At 54.4% G+C, this 14,501-nt stretch overlaps 2 protein-coding genes and 1 long non-coding RNA gene across 3 annotated transcripts in view; 2 read left to right on the plus strand and 1 right to left on the minus strand.

The window, feature by feature from the left end:
- The first annotated feature begins 709 nt into the window (after positions 1-709).
- LOC132470218 (uncharacterized) lies at positions 710-899 on the plus strand. Its single transcript, XR_009528603.1, has 2 exons — positions 710-781; positions 827-899. It is a non-coding gene; the product is annotated as an uncharacterized LOC132470218 (long non-coding RNA).
- On the minus strand, positions 886-5,912 carry sumf1 (sulfatase modifying factor 1). Its single transcript, XM_060068515.1, has 9 exons — positions 5,469-5,912; positions 5,079-5,252; positions 4,921-4,995; positions 4,273-4,355; positions 3,889-4,011; positions 3,342-3,456; positions 3,130-3,243; positions 2,339-2,398; positions 886-1,025 (listed from the first exon to the last, which is right to left on the minus strand). Exons 1-9 carry the CDS (start codon positions 5,856-5,858, stop codon positions 924-926), a joined length of 1,236 nt encoding a protein of 411 aa, XP_059924498.1. The 5' UTR covers positions 5,859-5,912; the 3' UTR covers positions 886-923.
- A 254-nt stretch (positions 5,913-6,166) lies between these two features.
- itpr1a (inositol 1,4,5-trisphosphate receptor, type 1a) overlaps positions 6,167-14,501 on the plus strand; it is a 72,695-nt gene continuing 64,360 nt past the window's right edge. The window contains exons 1-3 of the mRNA XM_060069922.1: positions 6,167-6,395; positions 7,709-7,828; positions 9,951-10,021. Coding sequence (XP_059925905.1) covers positions 7,737-7,828; positions 9,951-10,021 — 163 coding nt within the window. The 5' untranslated portion in view covers positions 6,167-6,395; positions 7,709-7,736. The remainder of the gene's footprint in view (positions 6,396-7,708; positions 7,829-9,950; positions 10,022-14,501) is intronic.

Genomic DNA, 14,501 nt, shown 5'->3' on the forward strand with positions numbered 1-14,501 from the left:
GTTAGATTACTTAATTGAAATAACATCATGTGGACCAGGCATGAGTGCACTGCCAACTATATAGGTATGCATTCCAAAAAGATCCCTCATCCTCCGATAGACGTCTCCAGCCGTGTGTACCGCCATCAGATAACCCCTGGATCCACGGCCCCGGCCTTCAGTCTGAGACTGAGTGCACACGGGGCCACCATCCAGGCTGGTCCTCAGGAGGGTCTGGTCCTCAGGGGGGGGTCTGGACCTCAAGGGGGGGGTCTGGTCCTCAGGGGGGGGTCTGGAACTCGGGGGGGGGGTCTTGTCCTCAGGGGGGGGGGGTCTGGTCCTCAAGGAGGGGGGGGGGGGTCTGGTACTCAGGAGGGGGTCTGGACCTTAAGGAGGGGGTCTTTTCCTCGGGGGGGGGGGGGGTCTGGTCCTCAGGGGGGGTCTGCTGCCACCATCCAGGCTGGTCCTTAGGGGGGGGTCTGGAACTCAGGAGGGGGTCTGGTCCTCACGGGGGGGGTCTGGAACTCAGGGGGGGGTCTGGTCCCCAAGGGGGGGGTCTTGTCCTCAGGGGGGGGGGGTCTGGTACTCAGGAGGGGGTCTGGACCTTAAGGAGGGGGTCTTTTCCTCAGGAGGGGGTCTGGACCTTAAGGAGGGGGTCTTTTCCTCAGGGGGGGGGGGGGGGTCTGGTACTCGGGAGGGGGTCCAGACCTTAAGGAGGGGTTCTGGTCCTCGGGGGGGGGGGGTTGTGTGGTTGTTGTTGTGATGATGGTCTGATGAAGGTCTGATGGTCACCATGGTAAAGGTCAGGGGTCATCATGGGGAAGGCCAGCAGGTCACCATGGTGAAGGTCAGGGGTCATCACGGTGAAGGTCAGCGGGTCACTGGCGTAGGTCAGCAGGTCACCATGGTGAAGGTCAGGGGTCATCACGGTGAAGGTCAGAAGGTCAGCGCTGCTCGGCCGAGACGCAGCGGAAGCCCAGGTTGGAGGCGGAGCTGTCAGGCGTGTTCTGGCTCCGGGCCGCACAGCGGTACCTGTAGCAGTAGGACTGACGGACAACAGGACTCAACCAGCTGGCTCCCAGTGGAACCAGTACCAGTAGGACTGACGGACAGCAGGACTCAACCAGCGGTCTCCCAGTGGGACCAGTAGCAGAAGGACAGAAGTAACAGAACTGTGTGGGTTGTGTTACGTACTGGGTTTTGTTGTGCACTGTGTGTGTTGTGTTTTGTAAAGTGTGTTGTGTTGTCTTGTGTACTGTGGATTGTGTGTCTAAATGGTTGTATTGTGTTGTCTTCTGTACTGTGTGCTGTGTTGTTTACTGCGGGTTGTGTACTTGTCAGTGTGTTGTGTACTGGTCAGTGTGTTGTGTCCTGTGGGTTGTGTATTTACTGGGTTGTGCTGTATTTTGTGTAGTGGTCTGGTCAGTGTGTCCCATGGTGCAGTAAAAAGTGTGCTGGAGGCTACGCCTCAGATTCCTGAAACAAACGTCGCTCTGTGCTCACAGCCGACTCGGCACGCAGTCACATTCCCTTGGCAACCGTTGCCAGTGGCAGCAGTATCGGCTGGGCAACCAGAGTGAGATAAGACTGTCTGTAATTAAAGCGACAGACGGCTGTTTAGTATGGAGGCATTTTCTGCGCAGTTTCTGGTAATTCTCTTTACATCCAGACAGCAATGTAAATTAATCTAAATCTCTGACAAAATTCGGGTATCTGTCGCAGGCCTTTAATATCGGCCGATCACTGCATTTGGCGCACAATAAAATCATAGAAGGCCTACATGTCTCTCTACCGTCCTGCCAGGCGGCCTGCCCAATACAAACCCCCTCGACCACAGTCCTCCCCAGGCTTTAAAATGAGGCCCGGAAGGGGGGGCTGTGGTTCTTTCTGAATCTAGCCAAGTCTTGCTTGTTTCTCCAAATGTCCTACCCTACCTTTCAAGTGTAATTTTTCGGCATGAAGACCCATAAAATAAACCCTCCGGACACTTCTTCTCGTTGATCATCGGGTATAGAGCTTGCCCGGAGCATCGTTACAGCCCAAATGGCTTCTGTGTAATTGGCTAGGGGCAGTAGCCCTGCAGTACATCCTGTTTAAGAACACCTTGAACACAGAATACATGATCTAACCGCAGTCGAGATCGTTCCCAGAGCGTGGCACAGAAGAGACAGATGGAGAGGGGAACGCGGACGTAATGCAAGAGCTTATTTCTACTGAGTGAGGCCCTTTGGCTGTGGTGTTCATGTTTCTCGTTTCCTGAACACTTTGTCGTTGGGACCGGCTCCACAGGAACACCTCAACAGCTCCAGGGAAGCTTTGGACAGGTAACCATAGTAACTGTGGATGCAGGGTCCCTCACCTTGTGGCACATGTAGGAGCCCCCCTTCTTCACCCGCTCGGAGCCGGAGGACGGCCCGGTCTGCAGGACAGACACAGAGAGAGACAGCGTCAATGGAGCTCTCTGACCACCACCAGAACCACCACAAACATAATGAACACCACCACCACCACAAACACAAACACAACCAAAGACACCACCACCACCGCCTCCATCATGACCCCCACCACCACCACCACCACCAACATAACCACCACCACCACCACCACCACCGCCTCCATCATGACCCCCACCACCACCACCACCACCCCAAACACCCCAACCACAAACACCACCACCACCACAAACACAAACACAACCAAAGACACCACCACCACCGCCTCCATCATGACCCCCACCACCACCACCACCACCACCGCCTCCATCATGACCCCCACCACCACCACCACCACCCCAACCACAAACACCACCACCACCACAAACACAAACACAACCAAAGACACCACCACCACCGCCTCCATCATGACCCCCACCACCACCACCAACATAACCACCACCAACACCCCAAACACCCCAACCACAAACACCACCACCACCGCCTCCATCATGACCCCCACCACCACCAACCTAACCAACACCACCACCACCACCACAAACACAACCACTGACACCACCACCACCACCCCAACCACAGACACCACCACCACCACCTCCATCATGACCCCCACCACAAACACCATAAAACACCACCACCACCACCACCACCACCACCACCACCACCCCCACAGGAGAGAGGTTCTCCCCAGCCTCACCGGGTGCCGCTGGCGGTCCGTGGTGTGATACACCGTCCACCAGTCGGAGGTCCACTCCCACGCGTTGCCCACCATGTCGTACAGGCCGTAGCCGTTGGCAGGAAATGACATCACCTGCAGGAGCAAAGAGCACGGCGGAGAACGTCTTCAACACAAGACACTTCCTCTGGGTTTAGGCTCTCCCCCAGACGAGAACCCCCCCCCGGTCCTACCGGTGAGGTCTGCGCGTAGCCGTCCTCTGCAGAGTTGTGCGTGGGGAAGTCTCCCTGCCAGAGGTTGGCGTAGTGCTGGTCCTTGGGGGTCAGCTTGTTGCCCCAGGGGAACAGTCTGCAGGGGGGAGGAGCTAGTTAGCGTCTCACCGTCGAGAGCCTCACAGATGCTTTACAGAGGGATCGCATCACATGTATAGATCTTCATCATCAAAGAGCTGGTGGACTGGTCCTCCCTCTCTACAGGGCCCTACCAGTCCCATCTAGTCCCTAGTCTCTAGAGGGCCCGACTGGTCCGGTCTAGTCTCTACAGGGTCCCGGTCCGGTCCAGTCTCTCCTTGTCCGGTCCAGTCTCTACAGGGTCCTGGTCCGGTCCAGTCTCTCCTGGTCCGGTCCAGTCTCTCCTGATCCGGTCCCGTCTCTACAGTGTCCCGGTCCGGTCCAGTCTCTACAGGGTCCCGGTCCGGTCTAGTCTCTCCTGGTCTGGTCCAGTCTCGCCTGATCCGGTCCAGTCTCTACAGGGTCCCGGTCCGCTCCAGTCTCCCCGTACCGGTCCTTGAGGCCGCCCCTGCAGGCGTGCTCCCACTCTGCCTCCGTGGGGAGCCTCTTGCCGGCCCAGGAGCAGTACGCCTCCGCGTCCTTCCAGGAGACGTGGAGGACCGGGTGCTGCAGCCTGCAGGGGGAACCACGACATCATCGCTCAGATACTGGGTTTTTAACTCTTCTACCTCCTGTACGCACAACCATCACCATGGTTCCCATGGCGACCGTGTTTATGGACCGTCCTGTTCGTACAACCATCACCTAGGGCTAGGGTAAACACCAGTGTTACCATGGCGACCGTGTCCCTGGACGTAATGGGGCCGGCCGGCCGGTTCCCCCCCCCCCCCAACCGAGAGGCGACGGCCTGTTGTCTGTTTTTGCGGTTGTTTACCTCTCTGTGACGTCGGAGCCCTGCCCCTCCGGGCTCTTCCAGCTGGCGCCTTTCACCGGCAGCCACCAGGGGGCGGCAGCCACCTGAGAACGAGGACGGCAGAGCGGACCTCAAGAACTACAAACGACAGGCACCCTCTGATGGGCTCACACACTTCATCCTGGAGACAGCGCTAATTCATAATGATGACTTTAATAATCAGTATCATACGAGTCCTAGCCTGGCATTTAGCCTCTGCTGTAGTTGCCCAGGACCTGACCCCTGACTTGGAGCAGACCCGGTCTGGTTCTGCCCCGGGTCCCCCCCCTAGGTCCAGGTGGGTTCCCCTATGTCCACGGTCACACTCCACTATGTCCAGGCTCAGTCGCAGCTCATTAGAGGACAATCTCAAGAAATGAACATCTGGACTACGAGCGTTGATGGTTCTTAACAACTAAAACAGAGGTGTGTCTAAGATGATACTGGTGCCACATGTAATACACTACTGTAATATACTACATTATAATAACTTAGAGACCGATTCATGATTGGAAAATCTCCTTAGGGTCGTTTGGGATAAATAGTATCAAAACATCCACATATCTGTTCTTCTCTCCTGCATTAGAGAGACAGTCAGGTGCATCACTGGCTAGATATCCCCATACCTACCGCCTGGCTGATCTGACTCTTCACCTCCTCGCTCAGGATCCCCTCGAACACAAACGAGTCTCCGTACTGCTCCGCCTGCGGTGGGGCACAGCAGCAGAACATCAGTCCAGCAGCTCCACCCGGCACCGCCCGACAGAGCAGCCCTGAAGACGCTTCACCTCAGTGACGTAGCCCGTGGCGGCGACAAACGCCTGGAACTGGAGGTTGGAGACCTCCTGGGTGTCCATGAGGAAGGGATCCAGGACCACTGGCCGCTGGGGCCCCTCCCCGTCCGGGGGGATGCCCGGCTCATCTGTCCCCATCAGGGTCTCTCCTCCCGGGATCAGCACCATCTAGAAGCCCACAGACCCACTCAGTACAGCTTCACATCCGATCACACAGGCCTGGGCCACTTATAGTGAATAGGCTGCAGTATGGCAGACACAGTATGTGTGCCGTTAACGGAGAGTCGATTAAACGCAGGGGGAAGGTGGACACAATAAAATAGCGACCATTTCTCTAGGATTTATCATTCAGTTAATTAAGAGAAGATAAATTGCAAACGCGACCTTGCTTGTTGTATCCTTGTCCTCGTCCTCGTCCCGAGGGTTTGAGGGCATCTCGTTCATCTTTCTGGAGTATTTAACATCTGGGCTGACAGATGAGGAGGTCCTGCCTCCCTCGGGGTCCAAAACAGAGTCCCTCTTCAGGCTTTGACATCCACACCCAGCTGACTCCGACGGGACCGCACCGTCCGCCCGGGTCCCGACCACCAGGTCTGGAGGGACCGGGTCGACCACCAGGTCTGGGGGGAACGGATCGTCCGCCCGGGTCCCGACCATCAGGTCTGGGGGGACCGGGTCGACCACCAGGTCTGGAGGGACCAGGTCGGGACCCTCAGTGCAGAACGCAGAGTACTTCGTGAGGACTATGAGAGTGAAAGTGAAGCATCGCAGCATCTTCTCACCCGCCTGTACTCTCTTGTTGACAAGGACTTCCTTAAAGTCACGTGGTTCGACAGCTTCACTGGTTAACTCTTTGCAGTCTGGCGATGGAAATGTAATGTCCTATTATGGCTATATTATCTAGTATCCGCCATGTAAAATTCACAAATATGAAAGCTAATTACTCATACTAAACAGACTTTAAATATAAAACATATATATATATATATTATAACTCTAAATATTGTACATTTTGTGTATTTGTAGTCCTTGATGTGGGCGGGCCGGACCGAGGAAACAACTCCATTTCCCAGATGTCTCCACGGGTCTGGTCCCCGCAGATGATCTGGAACCCGTCCAGCGCAGAGAGCGTCGATAGCGAGCTGCGCCTGCACCGCTCCGCCGCACTGAGGGGTTAACCTGTCCCGTCCTGGAGCTCCTGTGACGGCTGTCTGTCTGTCCGGTGGCCTGTTGAGAGGAGAGGAGACTTGCAGCATGCTTCCTCAGGGGATGCGGTTCATGCCGAGCTTCTGAACGTTAACCACAGCGAAGGTAAAGTTGAGAGCGCAACTTGTGTGCATTTCCATGTCCTTCTGGAATGAGAAGTCCCCTCTCTGTGGGCTGGGAGGATAGATTCTGGTTCTGTGGACGGGAGACGCGACCACCCTTAGTGTGTTGGTGAACATGTTGGTGAACATGTTGCGGCTGCGTTCCCCTGCACGACCAGACTACTGTAACTATTGAAATTAAGAGTTATCTAAAGTAACGCGCTTTGACCGTTTTCTTTTGTCCCTCTGAAAGCTATCGCCTTCAAAAAGAGGTGTGGGCTACCAAACCATTTAAATGAAGGCACTGGAATGTAACCTCAGAAGATCTGAAGTATTTCATTAAAAAACTGGTTATTGAGACAATGATAAGTAGTTTAAACGGACGACCATCGTAGACCTACGTTGAATTTGCCTAATAGACCGGTTCAGATCCCTATGTGTATCTCTTGACTAACTGACTCCAATCATTAACCGTCGGGCCCCCAGTCAGCACAACTTCGTGGACGGATGGATAAGTGACGATGTTTCCCTGCACTCTGCTCTTATGCAAATAAGATCTATCTGGGGGCGGGGGGGTTTATTAACTATTAAAGTCTCAGACTATGGTCATGTGTCCCAACACACGCTAATACGCTAACATGAAGGCCGCCAGAGCCAGGAAGGGAATCACCTGCTCTTATCTCAGCCTGGAGGAAGCATTGAATCGACCTATGAAGTACGCTACAACTTTAGTGTGTGGTTCACAGAACAGAAACCAAACACAGAGATAACGGGTGCTTTTACAGCCTTCCCTGTTCAGACCTCAGCCCAGAGTCACCCGTTGACCTCACCTGAGGTAACAAGTGGGGCCAAGAGACACCGGAGCAAGGCTACGACGGACCTCCATCCAAGAGACACGGAGGAACATTGAGTTCTTCTGCCATCAGACCTGCTAGAAGGACTGTAACGCACCTCCTCGTCTCCATGGTAACAGGACTCTAACGCACCTCCTCGTCTCCATGGTAACAGGACTCTAACCTGTCTCCATGGAGCAGGACTTTACTGTACCTCCTCGTCTCCATGGTAACCGGACTGCAACGTACCTCCTCGTCTCCATGGTAACAGGACTCTAACCTGTCTCCGCGTCCCCATGGTAACAGGACTCTACTGTACCTCCTCGTCTCCATGGTAGCAGGACTCTACTGTTCCTCCCTCCCTCCCTCCCTCCCTCCAGGGGGGGGGCTGTAGGCTGACCCTCCTCTCCTCCTCCCTCCCTCCCTCTCTCCCTCCCTCCAGGTGGGGGCTGTAGGCTGACCCTCCTCTCCTCCCTCCCTCCAGGTGGGGGCCCGTAGGCTGACCCGGAGACATGTCGGACAAGATGTCCAGCTTCCTCCACATCGGGGACATCTGCTCCCTGTACGCAGAAGGCTCCACCAACGGCTTCATCAGCACCCTGGGGTACGTGTAGGACCACCCCCCTGCTTCACCTTAGTGTGTGACTGCTTCCTGTCCCCCCCCCCCCCCCCCCCCCCAGCGAGGCTGGGCGATGGTCGGCTTGGTGCTGTGGGGCTGGAAGAAATGGCAGCCGCTTATATTTAATTGAGAGATTATTCTCGTTAGAGACAACGACCAGAGTCATAGCCAAGGGTCGCTGTGTGTGTGTGTGTGTGTGTGTGTGTGTGTGTGTGTGTGTGTGTGTGTGTGTGTGTGTGTGTGTGTGTGTGTGTGTGTGTGTGTGTGTGTGTGTGTGTGTGTGTGTGTGTGTGTGTGTGTGAACCGTTCTAGTTCCCAGCTAGCCTGAAGCAGTAACAAAGCACGGAGTGAAGGAATCAGGCCTGCGGAGGGGGTCACTGGTAGTGTGGAGGTCTCCCAGCATGTGACCCCCTTGGGGAGGGTGTGTGTGTGTGTGTGTGTGCGCGTGGGATACATGTCCTTTGGTGTATATACGAAAGCTATTTCTGCTCCACCTTCACATGCTCCCTCGCGAGGCGCGGAGATCTGTCCAACCGCAGGGCTGTAACACAAATGGTCTCTTCCAAATCAATTAGAATGGGAGTTATCGTTGGCCTGTTAGCCTTGCAGATGCACTGCTTTGAGACGGGCAGTGTAGCTCTGCTCAGAGATGAGCTGTCAGCATGGCCCGTGAGTCGCTCCAGCCGATAGCGGTAATGAGGAGTATTGAGAGTAATGGATCCTGGCTGTAAATACTGGCTAAACTAGCGTCATGACTGTTATCTGCTGGTTGTGGGAAACAGGGAGGAGTGGAGAGAGACAGTGTGTCCAGTAAAGACTGTGCCACAACAGAGGCGCCTTGGCCTTTCTGGAGTTCCAGAGCTTCCCACCTGCAGTTCTCACAAACACACATCCCCCCCCCACACACACACACACACACACACACACACCTCAAAACACACGTACCACAAACACACACACACACACACACTTCCCTGACACCAACACACACATCCCACACACACATCCACACACACACCTCAACACACACACACACACATCTCAACACACACACACACACACACACACCCCACACACACACACACACACACACACCTCAACACACACACACTTTCCCCATACACATACACACAAACATGTACCACACACACACACACACACAACACACCCCTCAACACGCATGCACGCACGCGTGCCCACACACACACACACACACACACACATGTACCAACGCACCGTCCCCCAGTGGGCCTGGATGTGTCTCTGAGCCAAACCGCCAACTCTGCGACATTCTTCAGATTACAGAAGGGATGCAGAGAATCACGAGACGCCCTAATCCAGCCTCACCTTCATCTGCCAGCCCCCTCTGTTTCCCCCGTCCATCGGGTCCCCAGGGAGGGGGTTAACTATTGTTTTCCGCAGGGCAGGCTAGCTAATGCTTTACGTGTCTGGTTCTTTGGGCGCACGGATGTAACTAGCGAGCTGATGTTAATCAATGACCAATGCTCAGGGACTCATCAGCCTCAGATAGACAGATAGACGGTCACACACACACACACACACACACACACACACACACACACACACACACACACACACACACACACACACACACACACACACACACACACACACACACACACAAAATCTGCCTTCTAGGGGATGGTGCAGACCACAAAAGGGCCCAACAGGTGAGGGTCAGGCAGTGACGTTGTGTTGTGGTGGCTCCTGAGTGACGTTGTGTTGTGGTGGCTCCTGAGTGACGTTGTGTTGTGGTGGCTCCTGAGTGACGGTGTGTCGTGGTGGCTCCTGAGTGACGTTGTGTTGTGGTGGCTCCTGAGTGACGTTTTGTTGTGGTGGCTCCTGAGTGACGTTGTGTTGTGGTGGCTCCTGAGTGACGTTGTGTTGTGGTGGCTCCTGAGTGACGGTGTGTCGTGGTGGCTCCTGAGTGACGTTGTGTTGTGGTGTCTCCTGAGTGACGGTGTGTTGTGGCTCCTGAGTGACGGTGTGTTGTGGCTCTGAGTGACGGTGTGTTGTGGTGGCTCCTGAGTGACGTTGTGTCGTGGTGTCTCCTGAGTGACGTTGTGTTGTGGTGTCTCTCCTCCAGCCTGGTGGACGACCGCTGCGTGGTGCAGCCTGATGCCGGAGACCTCAACAGTCCTCCCAAGAAGTTCAGAGGTAAGGGAAGATGGAGACACACTCTCACCCTCACCCCCTCCCCACTGAAGCCCCCACCAGTGTTTAAACTACGGGCTCTCCGACGCACCGCTGCCCAATCAACCACTTCGCTTTTGTTTGGCTCATGATGAGCTAGGCTTGTCCCTCAGCCAGGCTACGCTAGCCTAGCCTAGCCATGCTACGCTAGCCCCCGCGGCGCAGAAAGCCCCCCTCTGTTGGGGTGACGTTTTCGAATGTTTAAATGTGTGGTGTTGGTGTGAGACGGAGCGAGAGAAGAAGAATGAATGAATGAATATGTGTGTGTTTGTTAGTGGGAGAGAATTCTGGGAGAGGAAGGGGAGAGGAGGAGGAGGGGGGGGGGGGGGGGGGGGGGGGAGAGAAAGGCTTCAGAACTAAAAAACTTTGGGATTCTTCTAAGGGTGAAGTTGCTATTTTTAGCTCCCTCAACAGGAAATAGCCCAGAACTTATGAGCAGGCCTTCCCAGGCCAGGGCTGCTCCCCGGGGAGAAGCAGGGAGACGTGTGCTTAGACAGACGGGCAGAACCTCCGCAGCAACAGGGGCTAAACAATGGTCCATATCTGGGGTTCATGTAACGGACTGCATTTGTATCGCGCTTTTCTAACCGATGGCCACTCAAAGCGCTTTACAATATTGCCTCACATTCACAATTCACGCACACATTCACACACCGACGGCGGAGTCAGCCATGCAAGGTGACAGCCAGCTCGTCGGGAGCAGTCAGGGTGAGGTGCCTTGCTCAAGGACAGCTCGACACTCGGCGAGGAGGAGCCGGGGATCGAACCAACAACCTTCAGGATACCAGCCAACCCGCTCCACCTCCTGAGCTACTGCCGCCCCGTTCGTCTCACGGGGACCACATTCATGACCTACCGACTCGGCACTGAAGATCTACTCTGAGTCACAGCGTTAAGGGAGGATGCGGGGATGAGATGTCAACCCATGCTCTCACTGTTGCGTTAACCTCTAGTAACACACATGCTTCTAATGTTCAAGCAGAACAGTTTTTGTAGTAATATGTGTTGTTGGTTTCCTGCATGCTTGACTGTGCAAACAAAGTTGACCCTCCAGTTCCTCTAGGGGACATGTTAAGCCCCCGCTTGGAGACCATGTCATGTCACCATGACAACCCCGGGATGGTACACTCGATCACCCAGCGTCCTATGGGGGTTAGAGGGGGGGCGAAAGAGAGAGAGAGGGAGAGATAGAGAGAGTTGGAGAGACCCCTCCCAAGGCCCCATGTGTGTCAGCTGGGGATGATCAGAAGGGTCATCGACTAACAAATTCTTGAGTTCTACACATGGCGACAACCCAGCCAATAGGAAGGCCTCATTCACACGTGTTGCAGAATAACTGGAGACCGCAGAGTAATATGGTCAAATATAACTTTGTTGTTTCCTCAAAGACACGATGACCCACAAAGCACCAAATGAGGAAATGTTACCAAACACTGAAAGTGTTTTATGCTTGGGGCGTCTATGAAGGCCGTACTTGCATCATGACTCGTGCATCATGACTCTCCACGCATCCCCATGCCTCTGGGCTTTGCTCCTGTTATGGATCAAACTGGAACTGCACATGTCTCTATTGAACAGACCTCCCATTGTTTGCCATCTTAACAAGGCTTGTATACGCACAGATCTGATCTAACACTAAACAACCGATCTGATCTCACACTAAACATCACCACTCTAGAGTGTTCTTCTGGTCAGCCTTCCCGGTTGAACTGCGTACATTTCATCACGTGTGGTCACTGTTGATCCTAAAACATTGGTCCAATATCTGCTGTCACCTTGACAACGTGAGCGGTAGACAGAATGCTGCCGCTATTGGTCCGTCGCCAGAGACACCAACCCGGTTTAACATCCCATCATGGTAACATCTTCCGAGCGACTTCCAGCTCAGATCACTCTCAGCTCTCAGTCCGGGCTTCGTACTGCTGACCCAACGGGGGGGTCGCTGCCCTCTGACTCGGTCCTGCTTTAGTTAGCCTGCGTTTACATTCTGAATCCCCATGATGTTATTTCTATCCACCATTAGAAGATAAGAGGCCTTCAGGCGTCTCTCTGAGGAGACGACTTCGTTCCCTCTGCCGTTCCAGGAGACCTGAGACTGGTCCTCCGTGTGAGGGAAAGCGGAGCCCCCTTAACCCAGACCCCGCGCCCCCCCCCCAAAGAGACCACAGAGTCTGCGTAGTTAGTTTTTGTATTTTCGTCAAACGTCTGTTGTTTTGGAACGTGGTTATGGCAGCCGTGCCGGGACCCCCCACCCCCCGGTCCCTGGTCTCCCTGTCCCATGGTGTGGAGGGGTCCCTCCGTGTTCCTCTGGCGGGATGGGGGATGGGGGGGGGGGCGGTAGAGAGGAGGCTGTGTGGGGACTCTCCTGTTCTGTGGGGGTTGTGATGGTGGTGGTGGTGGTGGTGGTGGTGGGGGGGGTAGAGAGGAGGCTGTGTGGAGGTCTCCTCTCTGTGTTCTCTGATGGTGGTGATGATGGGGGGGGGGGGGGGGGGGGGCTAGAGATGAGGCTGAGTGTGGACCCCTCTCTGTGTTTTCTGATGGGGGGGGGGGGGCTGTGTTATGTGGGGGTTATGATGGTGGTGGTGGTGGTGGTGGGGGGGGCAGAGAGGAGTGTGGACCCTCCTGTTATGTGGGGGTTGTGGTGGTGGTGGTGGGGGGGGGCAGAGAGGAGTGTGGACCCCTCTCTGTGTTTTCTGATGGGGGGGGGGGGGGGCTGTGTGTGGACTTCACGGCAGCGGGCCAGGCCGTACGTGTCAAACAGACCTGGCCACGTCACCACAGAGGCATGCTCACCATTTCCCACTAATGTAAACAGAAGGACGGACAAACTCACACTCATACTCGCGCACAACACACAACCGCAAGCACATAGTGGGATATCACCCCCGGACAGACGGACAGACGGACTGACTGACTGACTATCCACTGATGTTGACTTAGCCTGAGAAAAGGCAAAGAGTTGCAAAGTACACTATATGTTGAACTATATTGAGGCACCTATCTTCTACACATCCTCAAGGGACAGGGCAGGATTGGGGTACTCCTCTTTTACACCTCGTTGGATGGCCATGTTGGATTCCATCTAGGACTGATTTGATTGTTGCCTGACGGGTCACATAGTCCTCTGTTCCCTACAGGGGGGTGAACCCTAGATCAACTACCTTTTTTGTTCTCCTCTTGGGCTTCAGTCTTCTAATGCTACTATGCTAATGCTAGTGCTAGGTGATCGGCTACCGTGAATCAGAATCCGACAGATGTACCCGAAGTGAACGCAGAGGAAGTGGTCTTTCGCACGAGTGGAGGAAACGCAACAGATTAATTACTTCTAGGATCAAATCTGGATGTCATTCAGAGAAAATAATATTTTTTACGCCATCAGTGAGTTTGTTGATTAAGACGGCATGAGACCGATATATAATCTCTCCTTCTGTTCTCTTTGGCTTCTATTCCTGACCTACGGTTGCTACGGCAACCACATTCCTAGTCCTACAGGAGTAATTTAGTTTAGTAGGGTGTTCTTCTACTCCCAGAGGAAGGGTGCTGGCTCTGACCCCCAATGCCTGCCCCTATCTGTAGGCACCCTGCCCAAGATGCCCTAACCACTAGTGTGTGTGTGTGTGTGTGTGTGTGTGTGTGTGTGTGTGTGTGTGTGTGTGTGTGTGTGTGTGTGTGTGTGTGTGTGTGTGTGTGTGTGTGTGTGTGTGTGTGTGTGTGTGTGTGTGTGTGTTCTCCATTCATCCCCTGGTTTGTTTGATATGGAGATGACTCCGGTCTCTCCATCCCATGTCTCTCCATCTCCGGCCTGAAACAAAGGGGAAGTCTGCATGCAAAGCAGTCACCATAAACAGGCAGCTGTGTTGTTTTTATGGGAATCGTATTTATGAGGTGTTGATCTGAACTCTGATCTGAAATGGCCTGCCAATGCACAGAAACCTGCTGATGCAAATGCCATGCAGTCGCAGCTGTGTACGTTTCATTTGTATGAGCTAAGGACAGCTTTGACCTGGAATGATTATGTTCCAAGTCAAATATAGGGAAAGCAATGTCGCATTCATTCAGGTAAATTAGCTTTTGTCAAATTGTCGAGGTGTGTTCAAAACGACAACCGCAACATCCAGGGATTTTCCCGCACTTTGCAACTCGTTGCGTCTTCTCCCCTAAACTCCTCTCAGTTCCAGGTTAGACCATTTCCTAGGGAAGTGAGATGGGGCTCAACCCCACGATAAGGATCTCCAGGGAGCACCAGAGGGGGGGGCTGGGGAATCTCCAGAAGACTCCAGTGAATTATCACTTCCTGTTCCACCACGGCCTCTCTGCTCTCGTGGTAACTCAGTCTCGCTCTGTGGCTTCCCTCGCTGCAGGACAGTCCTCCTGGGTTCTAACCTGCAGGGTTTCTCCACCGCAAATCGCCCCCCCCCCCCCGGACGGGCCCCCGGTCCCGCTC

Source organism: Gadus macrocephalus, chromosome 13, assembly GCF_031168955.1.
Source record: "Gadus macrocephalus chromosome 13, ASM3116895v1".
Taxonomy (NCBI): domain Eukaryota; kingdom Metazoa; phylum Chordata; class Actinopteri; order Gadiformes; family Gadidae; genus Gadus; species Gadus macrocephalus.

Bases quoted from the DNA above. Each gene is read 5' to 3' on its own strand.
- sumf1 (XM_060068515.1), bottom strand. From the start codon at position 5,858: ATGCTGCGATGCTTCACTTTCACTCTCATAGTCCTCACGAAGTACTCT. The intron at 4,996-5,078 runs GTGAAGCGTCTT...GCCCCACCGCAG, and splicing joins CCACGGGCTACGTCACTGAG to GCGGAGCAGTACGGAGACTC. The intron at 4,356-4,920 runs GTAGGTATGGGG...CCTCGTTCTCAG, and splicing joins AGAGTCAGATCAGCCAGGCG to GTGGCTGCCGCCCCCTGGTG.